Here is a 15,171-nt window from a genome sequence, read left to right as displayed (position 1 = left end):
AATGCCGCCTCAGCTGGGCAGGGACTGAGGACCACGGTGCCTGCCGCTGGCCGCGCAGTGCACATGGTGAGCACGCAGTAAGCAGCTATTGAAGACATGCTCTCCGGAGGGCAGGGGCACAGCCCTGCAATGCGCTGCCTATGTGGACGCTGACCTATGAGTGTTTGGCAAGCTATCTACCTCTCCTAGCCCCGGATTTTTTTAATCTATAAAAATGGAATTTGGTAAGGAAAACATCATTTACTTTTTAAGGATCAGGGTGGCCTTCCTGACGTGAATTCCTCCCATTTGTATGCTGTTTGTACAGTATCTGGAATCGTGCCACCATTAGAAGTTTATGGGGACCTTTAAAATCTTTCAGAGCCACCCGGCAGTTCATGGAAGCAGCGAGCAGGTTGGACTGTGTTCTGCAGAAATCTCACGGCCACCAGGGGGCACTCACCACCGAGGTCTGGAAAAATCCCTCCTTTTGACTTGGGTCTTTCCGCCTCCTTTTCTCAGCTCATTCGCCTCACCTCTGTTAAAGGAGTTTCCTGATCTAAACTCTCTCCTTCCCATGTGTCCTACCCTTCATTTATACTCTGTCCCTCTGGCTTTGCATCTGACTCTGCACACTTTTCCACAAGGACCCTCAGTTCCTGCACCTGCAGGCTCTTCCCTTCAGCAGCCCCGACCGGTGTTCTGTGACAGCAATTCAGGCTTATCGCCGTAGGGGTCATCTACGCACGATCGGACTATGTACACGTTGCACCACTAAAGAGAAGAAGCATCTCCAAACCCATACCGAGAGGGTGATATCTGCTGTGCAGGTTATCCCAGAGAAAGGTCCCGTCTGGTAAGCCGTAGAAAATGACAGAGCTGCCGTTGGGCAGGTGGGAATGTAGCTGCTGCAGCGTCTGCATGACGTGGGAGTACAGCTTCTCGGGAGTGGTCATTGCGGGGACTGGGTCCCGCTTCCTATTGGTGGGAAAGAAGAATCTCAGTCAATCAAAAGGGTAGATGCACACACCCCCCCGACGGCTTCTGTGGTGTTTGTAAAATATCCCTGGCTTTCTGACTTCCGAGTGGAATCTGACCTCGTCAGGTTGACGTGGTCCAGTACACTTCCTGAGTCCCTCATGGGCCCTCATGGGCTGGGCCAGCCGTGGCTGATTCTGACCTACGAATTGGGAGCAAAAGTGCTGCTTGTCATGTTTGGAGGCGTCGGAGGGCTAGAAGGCTCCTTTTCTCTTCTGTAGGAAGGGTCAGTATTCTAGATTTAAGTCCTCGTACAGTCATGGTGACTTCCGATGGACACGCAGTGTGAGCGAGAAGTAAATCTTGTCTTATGCTATGAACGTTTTAGGGGCTGTTTGTTCCTGTCGCAGAACCTTGCCTAAACTGACTTATACACAGTCCGTGGATCCAGAGGATTTGCTATTGCTTACAATTTATTTGACAATTTGGGATTTGTACTCTCTCTTTAAACTTTTTCATATAGGGGCCAGCAGGTGGCATGATGGTAGAGGTGCTGGACTTCCACATGGCTGACTGTGGTTTGAGTCCTGGACCTGGCATTTTGCTTTCTCACTTTCTCTCTCTCTGGTGGGCACATATGCCCACCAGTGAATTAAACAATAGTGAACTAAACAATAGTAATAATAAATACAATTAAATAAATTAACTCTTTTTAAAAAAAACTCCTCACATATATATATTACTGGGAAAACAGTATCTCACGGAGAAGTGAGGTTACATTATGTGCCCACACTGTGTCTTGTTTCCTTTATCTTTCAGTTTCTACATTAAAAAACATGCATTTCCTGGTAGACTGCTATTCCAGGGAGCACCCACAACAGCATTTGCCAACGAATAGCTCCATTTCACACTCTCTTTCCTCTACACAGTAGTGCTTATGCTCTGTAGAAGATACTCAACTCAACATTTTAAATTATATTTTTTTGAGGGACCAGCAGTTAGCGTAATGGCTATGTCACTGGACTCCCATGTAGTTGACCGCGGTTCGAGTCCTGGACCCTGTGGCTTAAACTCATGCCGGGTGCGTGTGTGTGCGTGCCCAAGATCCCGAGAGGAGAATGGAGGAGAAGGGATTGCGGCGTGGCCATCCCCCCTGGGGGGTGATTTCTCGCTTTCTGTCTCTCTGTCTTTCTCTGTCTGTCTGGCGAGTACACGCGCCCTATAGCAACAACCTCTAAAAAAAATTATATTTTTCTCTTCTTATTTCATAAAACCAAGTAAGACAGAAAAAGTGTTGAAAGTTGTTATAAGAAAGATAGACCCAAATCAAAGTATGTAAGACAAAGTTACAAACCATAAGTAAGTTGAAAGTAGAAAATCTTTAGCCTGTATCAGACATTTATTGAATTTAAGCTGACTGACTTAATTTTCATTTGGCTTGGAAAAAAAGCAGAAGTAAGGAATGATCGAGACTACGTCATTGAGAGTTACAGCGAAACGGGTTTATTTATTAAAAGTTGTGTTTAAAAGGCGAGGCAGGGATGCTACATGCTGTTTTGCTTAATAAATGTCTATTATTGTTCATTTTTTACACAGCTCATTTTTTATCAAGAAATCTTTTTTATTTACTTTATTTTTTATTTTTGTTTGATTGCCAAAGGACATGTGTGTTCACCAGAGAGTTTTTTGAAAGAGGCAGGGAGGGAGAAAGTGCCCCCCAGTGGGGTGCGGTCACACCGCAATTCTTTTTGCCATTCCCCATCTCAGAGCAGTGGGAGTGGGGTGGCGGGGAGCACTTTTGGGGAAATGCTCCCTTTCTATGTCTTTTTTTTTTTTTTGAGAGGTCTTTGCTATAGGGCGCGTGCGCTCACCAGAGAGACAGAGAGAGACAGAGAGACAGAAAGTGAGAAATCATCCCCCAGGGGGGGATGGCCACGCCGCAATCCTTTCTCCTCCATTCTCCTCTCAGGATCTTGGGCACACACACACGCGCCAGGCATGAGTATAAGCCACCGGGTCCAGGACTCGAACCATGATCAACTACATGGGAGTCCAGAGACTTAGACATTATGCTAACTGCAGGTCCCTCCGTTTCTATGTCTTGTGTTATTTGAACTTTTCACAACAGATGTTATTTTGTAATCAGAGAAACAACAAAATAAAACAAATCCCCGTATCATTTTATTCTCCTTTCTAAAGTAAGGAGGGAAAGTTAGATTCCACCTAAACTTCAAGGAGAGGAGCAGCGAAGATTGCTATTTTACATCATTTCTCCTCCACACATTTACTTAGTCAAATAATGTCACCTCCCTGGTCAGCTGCTGTCTAGAAGGTGACAAGGCTGACCACAGGCAGGGGGCCACAGAGGCCAGCTTGTAATGAATGACGTGTCTCTGCAGAGGAGAAGGTGGAGCAGGTGCAGCTCTGGGGTAGCCAGCAGGTGCTCACCGAGGGGGGCACACGCTTCTGAACAACGTAACAGGGTGGGGTAGCCAGCAGGTGCCCACTGGGTGGGGGCACATGCTTCTGTACAATGGAATGAGGTGCCTGGACTTCCCTAGGTGTTGGAGTTTCAGAACCTCAGCATACAGAACTGTGTGCTAAATTGGTATTTTGTATTGCCATGGAAACAATTATACTTTTTTTTTTTTTTTAATAAGAAATCTCCCTAACCTGTAAAAAGTACCCACAAGGACTTGTTACCTACTGGGAGCAGAAGGGTGAGTCTGGGCTTCGGGCTGAATTGCACATGCACTGAAACAGTGGGAGGAATGTTCCAGTTTGTAAAGGGGGTTTGGGCTGCCTTGTGGGTTTGTTCAGACCAAGAGGACTCGGCCAGAGTAAGCAGAATTTGGGGCGAAATGGAAGGCGAGCTGAGGTCCAGTCGCTGGGGAGCCGGGCATGCTCTGCCTTGTCACTTTGTCATTTTGGTACATTCTGCTGATGCCGCCGCACTTCAGCACAAGCAATTAGCTGCACTCAGGCTCTCCAACCACAGAGAGGCAGGATGAGCTAAGATGCAGCTGAGTCCCCCAAACTCCTGATCGAGGGTTATTTCGAGGTATACACGAACTGAGACACACAAAAACCTTCTATACCTACGAAAAGACTCCGCAAATTCAGCAAGCATAGTCAAAACGCTGTATTGCTAAATTAAATAAAAATGGAATCTTTTGTGTTGTTAATGGAACATTCTCCACTCATCTTTTCCTCTTTTGTTAATTGCCAGAGGGTATGTATCACCAGAGAGTGAGAGAGACAGAGACAGAGAAGGAGGGAGGGGGAGAAACAGGCAGAAAGTATCCTATAGTCGGGCATAGTCATGCCACAATTCTTTCTCCATCTCTCCATCCTGTCAGGATGCTGGGTGTGCACACAAATACACCCAGTGTGTTTTTCAAGCCACTGGGGCCAGGATTTGAACTGTGCCTGTGGGACCCAGCTTCCTTAACCACTAAGTGATGAGGCCAACCCTCCTCAGCCATGTTGGCTCCATCGTGCCGAGCTACACAACTCACACACGTGTGAGCCAAATCATGCCGAGCTACACAACTCACACACATGTGAGCCAAAGCAACCAATTCGTTCAAGCCATGGCAAAAGGCCAGTGTGACTCCGGGAGGCCGTAAAAGGGGCCTCTGACTTCTGTTCCTGTCTCCATGCTATTTAATCTGTGTACTGTTTTTCCTCTGGAGATTTTTATTTATGTATTTTATCTTCCATCACTGTGTATCGTTACATCATTACTCACGATCACTAAGACATGGAACCAACTCAAATGTCCACAAACAGACGAATGGATTGAAAAAATGTGGCACATACACCATAACCATGAAAAGCAATGAGAGCCTGGCATTTGATAGAAAGTAGATGGATATGGGGATGTTTTAAGGATTTATTGCTAGTACTTTGGAGACCAAAGAGCTCCAGTGGATTGGGAAATAGCTCCTGGGCTTTTATGACGTCTCCCGAAGATGAACAGGACAGAGCCGAAGGTTCCTATCTTCAACCCAGGAGTCTGGAGTGCCAGGTCCGGTCCTGGCTGCCATCCGGGTGTATCTGCCCAGTCCAGAGCCCCGGCACCTCTCCTCACACCCGGAGAGCGCACCCTAGTCTCCCCGATGGAGAGGGAGGGATCTGGGTACCCGGGTGGCAGGACAGAACTGAGAAAGCTGTCACTCTGGGGAAGACGATGGTGTCGGGACCCCTGACTCGCTCTCGCCCATGTCAGACTTGCGTGGCTGGCCTCGGAACAGAGCACAGTTGCGCCCGAGAGGCCCAGAAGCCTGCGTCATCCTGATTAATGGCATCTGACCATGCAAGCCACGCCTCTTTCCTTGAGAGCAGAGCCGGCCATGACCATTTCCCTGTGGCGGCAGGTCTCACCTGGTCGATGCCGGATAGACGTGCCCCCTCTCCGGGAGCACCGAGAAAGTCCTGAGTGGAAGCCTGGAGGTAGTGGTGGCTGAGGGCTCAGCCTGCACCGCCCGCCGGCCTTGGCGTTTCTGAAACATCCGTGTGATAGACGGAGCCCTCTCCTGTGCCCGCCTGCCGTGATCACAGACGCGGTCCATCCAGCCCCTCGTAGATGCATCTCAACCCAGACCAGGAGTGGGAGGGAACTGGCCGGGCTCAAGTTAGCTCACGCGGATCGGTTTGAAGCCTCTTACAGGTGGTGTGACCTGGAGCAGGCTGGCTGGCAGGAGAGTTTCTCATCATTCCCTCGGCCACTCAGCTCTGACAGGGATTCTGGGAGCCAGGGCTCCTCTGAGCAGCAGGAGCTCTGTCCACTCCGTCTGCTCATTTTCCTGCCACGTGGACAGAGAGTATGGATGGCTGCACCTGCTTCAGGCTCCTTGCGGCTTGTGCCCTGTCTGCACCTTGCCTGGCCTCCTGCCCTGGGATGACACGGAGCCCGGGCATGCAGGAGAATAGCTGTGGGGGTGGGGAGGGGAAGGGCAACCTGAGTGGCTGGTCCCGGCTCGCTCCACTAGGTGAAATGTGTCCCTTAGAATGTCTGTGTTCACTGTGAAACGTGGAACCGTCATTTGCGGGGGTTGTGTGAGATGCTTGTACAAGTTTATCATCTTTCTAGTAAACGCATTGTACTTTTTTGGGGTGTCATGCTGGGGTGTCGGAATGGTCGTCATTGGCCTTAGGAATTCGACCCTCCGAGACCATTCCTATTTTCTGTCACTGCCACCCAAAGCTTCTACTGCTGCAGCTTTTGCCTGTTTTCTTTTGCCCATTTGCCCCATTTTCGGCAAGTTTTAAACTTCGATGTCACCGACATTATGTAGCTTTCGAGGGCAATGATAGGGAGGAGCCCAGAAGCTGAGTAAGAGCAGGTCCAACAGAGGGCGGTAAGGAGGAAGCCGGGTTCACCTCTCTCACCTTCGAAGACCACCTGCCTGTCATGGCTTTTGTTCACGCGACAAGCGTTTGAGAAGCCCCCCAAGTTCAGAGATGGGGAAGAGGCATGTAACCGCATTATTTTAGTAACAGCCGTCATCAGCTCAAAGAGAGAAAAGGAAACAGCCGAAACCTCCAGGACCGACTTACGCAACGCCTTGCTGGCTCGAGCTATTTCTGAACCCTTTGCTCACTTTGGGATTTTTGCTCCACCTTGACACTCCTGGCAGATGGGGAGGCATGGTCGCCATCTGTCTGTGTTTTTCTAACCCCGCCACGGGACTGCAGAGTGAGAACGCAGGGACAGCCCATGCTGCCAACTCCATCTCTCACCCAAATGCCCGGACCCCCGGCGGGGAGGCTGGCACAGGCCTCTGGCTGATGTCACTGCCCTTCGGCTCTTTGGAACAGAAAAGCAAGCCGGGCAGAAGGGGCCTCTGGGTCGGCGGGTTGTTCTGGAAAAGCACAGCTAGCAGGATTTGGGTTTGCAGTCAGCACCTCTTCCTGCAGGTGCTTTTACTCTGCCTTGCTGCTTTGCTCTGGGAAGACAGTCTGGGGGCTGGAGGCACCCTGGCAGCCCTGGCAGTGGCTGCACTCACGCCGAGCAGGGGCTGCGTGCAAGGCTCCATAAACGTCCTCCCATCGACTCTAGAGGCTGCAATGTCGGCCCCAGCCCGGCGTGGTGCAGGCACGTCGCCCGTGCTCGATGTACTTCAAGTCAGGTTCACAGATGAGAGCGCATGGCGGGGCACGGCGGGGCACGGCGGGGCAGTGAAACATGACGCTCCTCGAGGCAGACCCACATGGGAACGTTGCCAGTTCACGTGCGGCGGCTGTCCTGAGTATACCAGGCACACGTGTGCCCATGGCCACACGTGTGCCTACGGCCGGGGCCGAGTGCAATGGCAGGCACCCCACCTCTTCTGTATTCCTGTGATTACTCAGATTTAACTCCAAAAACTGGGAAAAAATATATAGTCCACCAGATGACCAGAAACCATCTCTAATGGGAAAGAATAACTCCTCTTCTTCCACAAAGAATGTAAGGGAACTCACGGAAATGTCAGATAAAGAATTTAAAATATTTGGGACCAACAGTTGGTGTAATGGCTATGTTGCTGGACTCCCATGTAGTCGACCATGGTTTGAGTCCCAGACCTGGTGGCTTAAACTCACATCAGCAGTGTGTGCGTGCATGTCCAAGATCCTGAGAAGAGAATAGAGGAGAAGGAATTGTGGCGTGGCCATTCTCCCTGGGGGATGATTTCTCGCTTTCTGTCTCTCTGTCTCTCTCTGTCTTTCTGGCGAGTGCCCATGCCCTATAGCAAAAAACTCTTGAAAAGAAAAAAAAAGAATTTAAAATATTTATAGTGACAAAGCTAACAGAGATGCAACAGAAGAGAGACAATGAACTCTACAAGATTCAGGAGGAAAGAGACACCGAGTTTCAGGAGGTGAGGAAGTTCTTGCATGATCTCGAAGAGGAAATACACATCATAATAAAGAATCAAATGGAATTGTCAGAGATGAAGGCTATAATACAGAAAATCAAAACTTCTGCTGAAAATATCAAAAGCAGACTAGTTCATGCAGAAGACTGAATCTCAGGTGTAAAAGACAGAATCACTGGATTAGAAAAATCCACCATGGAGACTGAGAAAATAGCCCCCCAAATGAGAATAATACATGAGAAATACTAGAAACCATTAAACGTCCAAACATCCAGATAATCAGTATTTCAGAAGGTGAAGAGACTAATAAGGGCATGATAAAATCCTGGAAGAAAACTTTTCAAACCTAGAGAGACACTCAAATATCCAGACCCAAGAAATACAAAGGACCTCACATAGAATTGACCCAAGAAGATCTTCCCTGAGGCACATCATAGCCAGAATGACCAAAACCGCAGACAGAGGCAAGATACTGAAACTGGCAAGAGAGAAACGTCAAGTTACTTCCAAAGGATATCCCATAAGGCTAACGTCGAACCTCCCATCAGAAACAATGTGAGCAAGGAAACGATAGGAAAATATATTCAAAGTGTTAAGTGGAAAACAATTTCAACCAAGAATACTATACCCAGCAAGACTATCTTTCATATGGGGAAAAAAAGACAAAAACATTCTCAGATATACAAAACCTGAAAAAATTTACCAACACCAGACTAGCTCTCCAGAAGCACTGAAGGGAGTGCTATGCCAGGAAAACTAAAGTCAGACACACGGAAAAAAGAATACAAGAAACAACCAAGAGAATTGTCAGCCTAATGAGAGGGACAAGTCCAGAGTTGAGTGTTAACTTCCAGAGTTTAAATGGAAAGATCAGACCACAGTAACACTGCAAATTCAATAGAGAGATTAATTACATCACTCTGAACTAGTAAAATAGATTTTTTTTAACTTCAGACTAAAACTTTACTGATTTTCTTCTATGCTTTGATTTCCATATTTAAGGATTTTTGTCTTCTCTTGAACTGCTGATAGGTTCATCTACCTATTATTTGAAATGAATCCTAACCTTTTTCCCGGCTTTAAATTTTAAGCAAATTTCTCTTAACATTTTTTGATTTTGATCTATTAAAACTAAAACTTTTTTTTGAAATTAAAAAATGCATTAAAAATACCTATTAATACCTATTTAATGACTGCAGTAAAGTGTATAGCGCCAGGGAGGTGCTATTTTATAGCATGTTCACTTTACTCACTGAGGTTTATGCCTAAAGTCAGACATGCGTTCATACATATTTATGTATCAGCTGTGCTCGCTATTGAAAGTCTTTAAATTAATTAAGATACTTAGCAAATCAATAAAATGTGAAAAAAAAGGTATGGAAAACAACTGTACATACCAGAGACAGTGTGGGACAAGTGTGTGTGTGTGTGGGGAATTGGCAGAGGTAGAGGTAGGGAATCGAGGAGGGGAAAAAAAGCAAAATATATAAGAAACAAGAAATAGAAAAGTATCTGTTGATGAAACGTGTCTGGTAATATACTTGACTGAGCCAATATACAATGTATACTGGATGGAAAATCTGATTTTGTATACTCTATTGGCGTACAGTGAATGACTGTAAATAAATAAAGGAAGACAAGTGGAAATGGAAAATATTTATAAAAGTAGATATGGCCTAAAGAACACAGTAATACTGGTCAACTAGTATTATTGACCTGTCACTGACTCTGAATCCTGAACTCATCTCTCACCTCTTCAAGTACATGCAAACTGACCCTACCCTAAAGTACAAGGACACGTCCGTACATCCTGAAGAGCCAAAAAAAAAAAAGCAAATAACATTCTCCCAACAGAATTCATTCATAAACTTATTTTTAAAGAGTTATTTTGTTTAATATAATTAATTTATTTATTTTAATTTGACCAGAGTGGGGCAGAGTGAGAGAGAGACGGAGGGAAAGTGAGAAAGCAAGCTGCTAGATCTGGGACTTGAACCATGGGTGGCTATGTGGGAGCCCAGTGCCCTTAGCCACCATGCCCCCTATAAACTTATTTTTAAAATGTAGTCACCTTTTTACTAGGAAATTAAAATTATACATTGAAATAATTGAAAAATAAGATAAGTGAGTCAGGTGATTTTACAGGGTAACAGTGACTGCCTTATTTTACTTAAAGGGCCACATTCTTAATCTTGAACTCCTGGCTCGTAGCATATTTCTTGTGATATAGCTCATAGCTGGTCATGACACACCTGTTCGTTGTGATGTCTGAGCTGGAATTAATGGATTAGACATTTTTAAAAGGGTCTTTTATTTTTGTCGGTTGGTTCTTTGGATTGCACATGTGTCTAGGACTTGCTTTTAAGGTACCGTTCAGTACCGTAGTAGTAGTAGTAGTAGTAGTTTCGTATACTCAATTCTGTGATCAGGATGAGCTTCAGATTCTAAATGCTCTCGGGAACTAGCAGTTAGCATAATGGCTATGTCGCTGGACTCCCACGTAGTCGACCACAGTTCGCATCCTGGACCCGGTGGCTTAAAACTCACGGCAGGCGCGTGTGCGTGCGTGCCCAAGATCCCAAGAGGAGAATGGAGGAGAAAGGATTGCGGTATGGCCATCCCCTCTCAGGGGTGAGTTCTCGCTTTCTGTCTCTCTGTCTCTCTGTCTGTCTGGCGAGTGCACACACACTATAGTGAAAACCTCTCAAAAAAGAAAAAAAAAAACACAAAGATTCTAAATACTCTCTAATCGCAGCCCTACGGGCCATCGCCCAATTTCATATGAAGTCGCCCTAGGCATTATTTTGTTATCTGTCCTACCCATGAGTGGATCGCTCATACTCTCCACCCTAATTACAACACAAGAATACATGTGACTAATTTACCATCATGACCTTTAGCCATAACACGCTCTATCTCCACTCCAGCTGAGACTAACCAAGCACACTCGACCTAATGACAACGCTGTGAAGGGATGGGTTGTATGGGCCGTGGTGCGGGGAGGGAGCCAGAGCCAGGGAGCGGTGGCGACCTTCCCCGGAGACTCACCCATTGCAGACGTCATTCCCGATCATGGCGTATATGACGACAGCCGGATGGTCCCACAGTTTGCTCCTAGACAAGCTGAGAAGCCAAAGATGCAATCCAAACGTCAGACACCAGGAAGCCCTGCTTTGGAACACGTGGCACAGGCTGGGCGTGTGAAAAGGCCTTGCTATGGCCACCCTCTGGGCACAAGCTCGAAGCTCGTCGCTGCCTTTCATCTTCCCGATGTAGCCAACCACCAGTGACGTTTCCCCTTTCGCTGTAATTTTAACTCCTGTCCCCACCAGGGAAAGGCCACGTGAATGCGAAGGACTGAGAAAAGTGGGTTGAAGTCCTGCTAAACGGCTACACGGCCATCTCGGCGTCTTTCACGGCTTTGTCCCAGCAAGCACAGGTGAGTGACGGTCACTCGGCCCCAGTGTGGAAGGCATCGGCAGCCGTGGCCTTCTGGTGACCTTGAGAAGCCAGGGTAGTTTGCGGCTCCCGCCAGGGCAGCTAGACCCTGCTTCTGGGTTTTAAGCCCAAAATGAGCACCAAATTGTTTTCTCATCGATGAAGCAGGAAAATGACGTAATCCATTTGCCTCTTCAGTTACTTCTGTCAGACCTCAGTTTACTGACTAGCATGCATTTTCATCTCCCTTCTTTGAGGACATATGCAAATTAACCTCTTCCCTGCTCACAGGCCCAGGAAGGCAGTCTTGTGTTGGATGTGACTACCAAGTCACTGATGCTCAGTGAGAACGATCACAGGGCACCGGCGGAGTTTCCGGCCCTCCTTTCTTTACTTTGCTTTCTCTTTCTTTTTTTTTTAGAGAGATTTTTGCTACAGGGCACTTGTGCTCACCAGAGACAGGGAGGGACGAAGAGAAAGAAAGTGGAAAATCACCCCCAGGAGGGATGGCCACGCTACAGTCCCCTTTCCTCCATTCTCCTCTCGAGATTTTGGGGTTTGGGGCATGCATGCACACACGCCCAGCGTGAGTTTCAAGTTTAGGGTCTGGGGCCAGAGCTGCAGTCGGCCATGTGGGAGTCCAGCCCCTTAACCACTATACTGCCTGGGGCCCCTTTAATTCCTTTTCAAAATGAGAAACCAAATTTAAAAACTTTATATTCACTTTTCACTTACCTTTCTATAAATTGCTTCAGGTTCTGGGAAGATGCACCTGAATAATTCAGATTAAGAAAATAATTAAAGTTAGTGGGTTCAACCTGACACTCTTGGTGCGGGAGTCCAGGTGACTGAACTCTCGGAGGAAGCGTTACCGTGCAGCCAAAGGTGGCCCCGACCATACGCTGGGGGAAACAGCTTACTTCCGGTTATTTTGATCCTGGAAACCTTAATGGGTCTTCTCACTTACTCGGCACTATATTAAAATAACCCAAATTCTTTTTAATTTATGTGCCTCGGTACATTTCCTCAGCGTGCACGAGTGCACTTTCTTATATATGTCACCAAAGAGCAAAACTACACGGGATATTGAGGAACATGCTGAAGGCTCAAGGACAGGGGAAAGGGCTCTCCGAGGACTACACATGGCCCCGAGAGCCCCCGTCCTCTCCTTCGGATGTTCCTGGTCACTCCCGAGGCTCCTTCTTGCTGCCTGGTGGGTGCCAGGTTCGAACCGCAGAGGTGACGTTTGTCAACCTCCGTAATGTCTGCTGGACCACCCTCTGGTCCTCTGTCAGCCCCTGCTCTGGTCTGCCGTGTAGACGGTGGTACACACCCACCTGTGTACCGCCTCTGTGCCGTTTATTAGGTCAGATACACAACTGAGTGCTGGGAGTGATTCTGAATACACATTAGTGCAAATGTAACCTCAAAGATGAAAAAAAAACCAAGACCCCAAACACGATTGAGGCCTATGCTGGAGGAAGGGGCCTCGTTTCACAGCGCTGAGCCCTCAATGTAGACTCGCAGTGTTTCTGGGTGTCCTCCAGAGGCAATGCGAGTGTGGCCCTGGTACCTGTGCACTGTCCTGCGGGGCGCACTTGCGGCCGGCTCTTCCTCCTTTCCAACCCCGTGGATTGCGAGATGCTCAGCATCTTGCTATTGGTAGGCTAATAAACCAGAAGGTGTTTAATTTTCACTCTTTTGATTTTTTTAAATGAGAAATGAAAACTAATGAAAGCTCAAGCCACGAGTGGAAAAAAATTAAAGGACTAAATCAAATCAATACTTTTTCTCATTGTCCAGAGTTCGGCTGGGAATTTGAGGTGCAGAGCACCCACAAGGCTGGAGGAAGAGGAGATGACAGGCTGCCATCGTCTGCCACCTGCCCACCACCACCTCTGTCCCTCTGCCCCTCAGAAGGAGGATGGCAGACCGATGACAACTGGCTGGCAGATTAAATAAAGAAGCATCACAAACAGCCACCCTGGAAGTGAGGAGCTGCCTGTCCCCACTTTCCCTAGTAGGCTTCCGTACCACCAGCACAGAATTCTCCCTGTCCAAATCCTCACGCATCCCATGCCGTCTGCTTCCTTTTGGAAACCTGGGCTTTGAAACTACAGACCACAGCCCAGCCCAGCCCGTACTGCTGAGTCAGTCGTCAGTCCTCCTACTAAGTCTGGGACTGGTTGATACAATATGTAATTATGTCGTCCTCTGGAATATATTATTTATTTTTAAGAGTTCTTTTTTTTTTTTTTTGCTATAGGGCAAGTGTGCTCACCAGAGAGACAGAAGACGAGAGATCACGCCCCAGGAGGACAGCCAGACTGCAATCCCTTCTGCTCTATTTGCCTCCTAGGGTTTTGGGGACATGTGCACACACACCTGGCATGAGTTTTAAGCCTCCAGGCTCAGGACTTGAACCTTGGTCAACTATATGGGAGTCCAGTGATGTAACAATTACACCATCTGCTGGTCCCATGTTAATGGTTTCCTAAATGAGCTTGTAACTTTTAGTGCCTGGCCAGAGTAGATCAAGTCTTAAGTTCTTCATGGAAAGAGAGGATACATTTAGGTGTAAAAGGTCCTCATAATTAAGTCAGCTGTATTGAGCGCTCACTACATACCAGGCATTATAACAGGTGCTGAGCACATGTGGGTAAACAGAAAACACACGATCCCTTTCTGAAGAAGCTTGCAGTTGTTAAACAAGTAATGAACAGAAAGTGTCAGGGGTTCAGCAAACCCCCGAAAAAATGGTGTGAAGCTGAGTCCTAGAAGAAATGCAGCGATTCCATTTTTCTGAAGTCTTAAGAACTTGTTAATTAATTCCCAGTAAAAATTCCTGATGCTGTTTACACACTGCTCACAGATCCCTGGCTTAATGCTATTGTCTGCAAAGACACGCAAACCGCCAGATTGTGGAAATTCTGAAGCTTACACAATTTGCAGGATTTTCTTTAAGAAAAAGAACCAAACAAGACTTTATGTTAAAGGGAAGGGAGAATGTTAAGAGACAGTGGTCTTGGGGGCTGGCAGGTGGTGTGATGGTTCAGGTGCTGGACTCCCACATGGCCTACTGTAGTTCGAGTCCCAGACCTGGCAGCTTGCTTTCTCACTTTCCTCTCTCTACATGTGTGTCTCTGGTCAAATTAAAAATAAATGAATAATTATTTTTTTAAAAAAGAGACAGAGGGGGGAAAAAGTGACAGAGGTCTTAACCAATTGTGGTTAAATATTTTATATTTACACATTTCACAAATATAGGAGAACTTTTAAAAGTTCATGGGAAAATGGAATTAAAATTTATTTAATTTGGTGCATTTATTTTGGTGCAAAAAAAGTGCAATTCATACATAACTTTTTCATAATACACATTTCCCATGAACTTTTGGAAGACCCCTTGTTCACACGGTCACCAGGTAAGCGAGGGGTCTCAAGCACCAGCACATCAGCTTCGCTCCTGCATCTGGCCCTTCTGAGAGTCACAGGGCATCAGGGACGTCAGCCCTGGGTGGGTCCCACCTGGTCAGGTGGCCCGTTTTACAGATGAGTCTCACAGAGTGAGAGACTTGCTCAAGGTCTATAGTCAGTAGGCAGTGTCTCAACTAATCGTCCACCTCAGAGAGCACTTTAAGGTCATGATGCCTGTGGTACAGGCACGGATGATGATTAATAAGAGATTATTTTAGTTCTTATATGGGAATCTGTGAATTCCATTATTTAGCTCTGTGTAAGAGTTTGGGGAAAAGAACCAAGTGCGTTTTAGTTCGTCAACTACAAATCCATTAAAACAAACCACGAAGTGACCTTAACCAGTGGTCTAAGCCGAACAGGACAAGCTCAAGACTCTGTGGGGCCTTCATGGGCAACTGGCATAGAAAGAGCAGCCACAACTCAGTCCTGGTGGGGT

The 15,171-nt window shown here is 47.0% G+C and overlaps 1 protein-coding gene across 3 annotated transcripts in view; it reads right to left on the bottom strand.

Moving 5' to 3' along the window:
• The window catches only part of AOAH (acyloxyacyl hydrolase), a 215,474-nt gene that overhangs the window by 20,488 nt on the left and 179,815 nt on the right, over window positions 1-15,171 (bottom strand). For all 3 annotated transcript variants that reach the window (XM_027769768.1, XM_027769767.1, XM_006143018.3), the window contains 3 exons: window positions 11,994-12,030; window positions 10,869-10,943; window positions 785-957 (listed from right to left, as the gene is read on the bottom strand). In XM_027769768.1, the coding sequence (XP_027625569.1) occupies window positions 785-957; window positions 10,869-10,943; window positions 11,994-12,030 (285 nt within the window). The remainder of the gene's footprint in view (window positions 1-784; window positions 958-10,868; window positions 10,944-11,993; window positions 12,031-15,171) is intronic.

This window comes from Tupaia chinensis, unplaced genomic scaffold (assembly GCF_000334495.1).
Source record: "Tupaia chinensis unplaced genomic scaffold, TupChi_1.0 Scaffold000088_1, whole genome shotgun sequence".
Lineage (NCBI taxonomy): Eukaryota > Metazoa > Chordata > Mammalia > Scandentia > Tupaiidae > Tupaia > Tupaia belangeri.
Note: the sequence above shows the minus strand (reverse complement) of the source record. Positions and strands in the feature narration are given on the sequence as shown.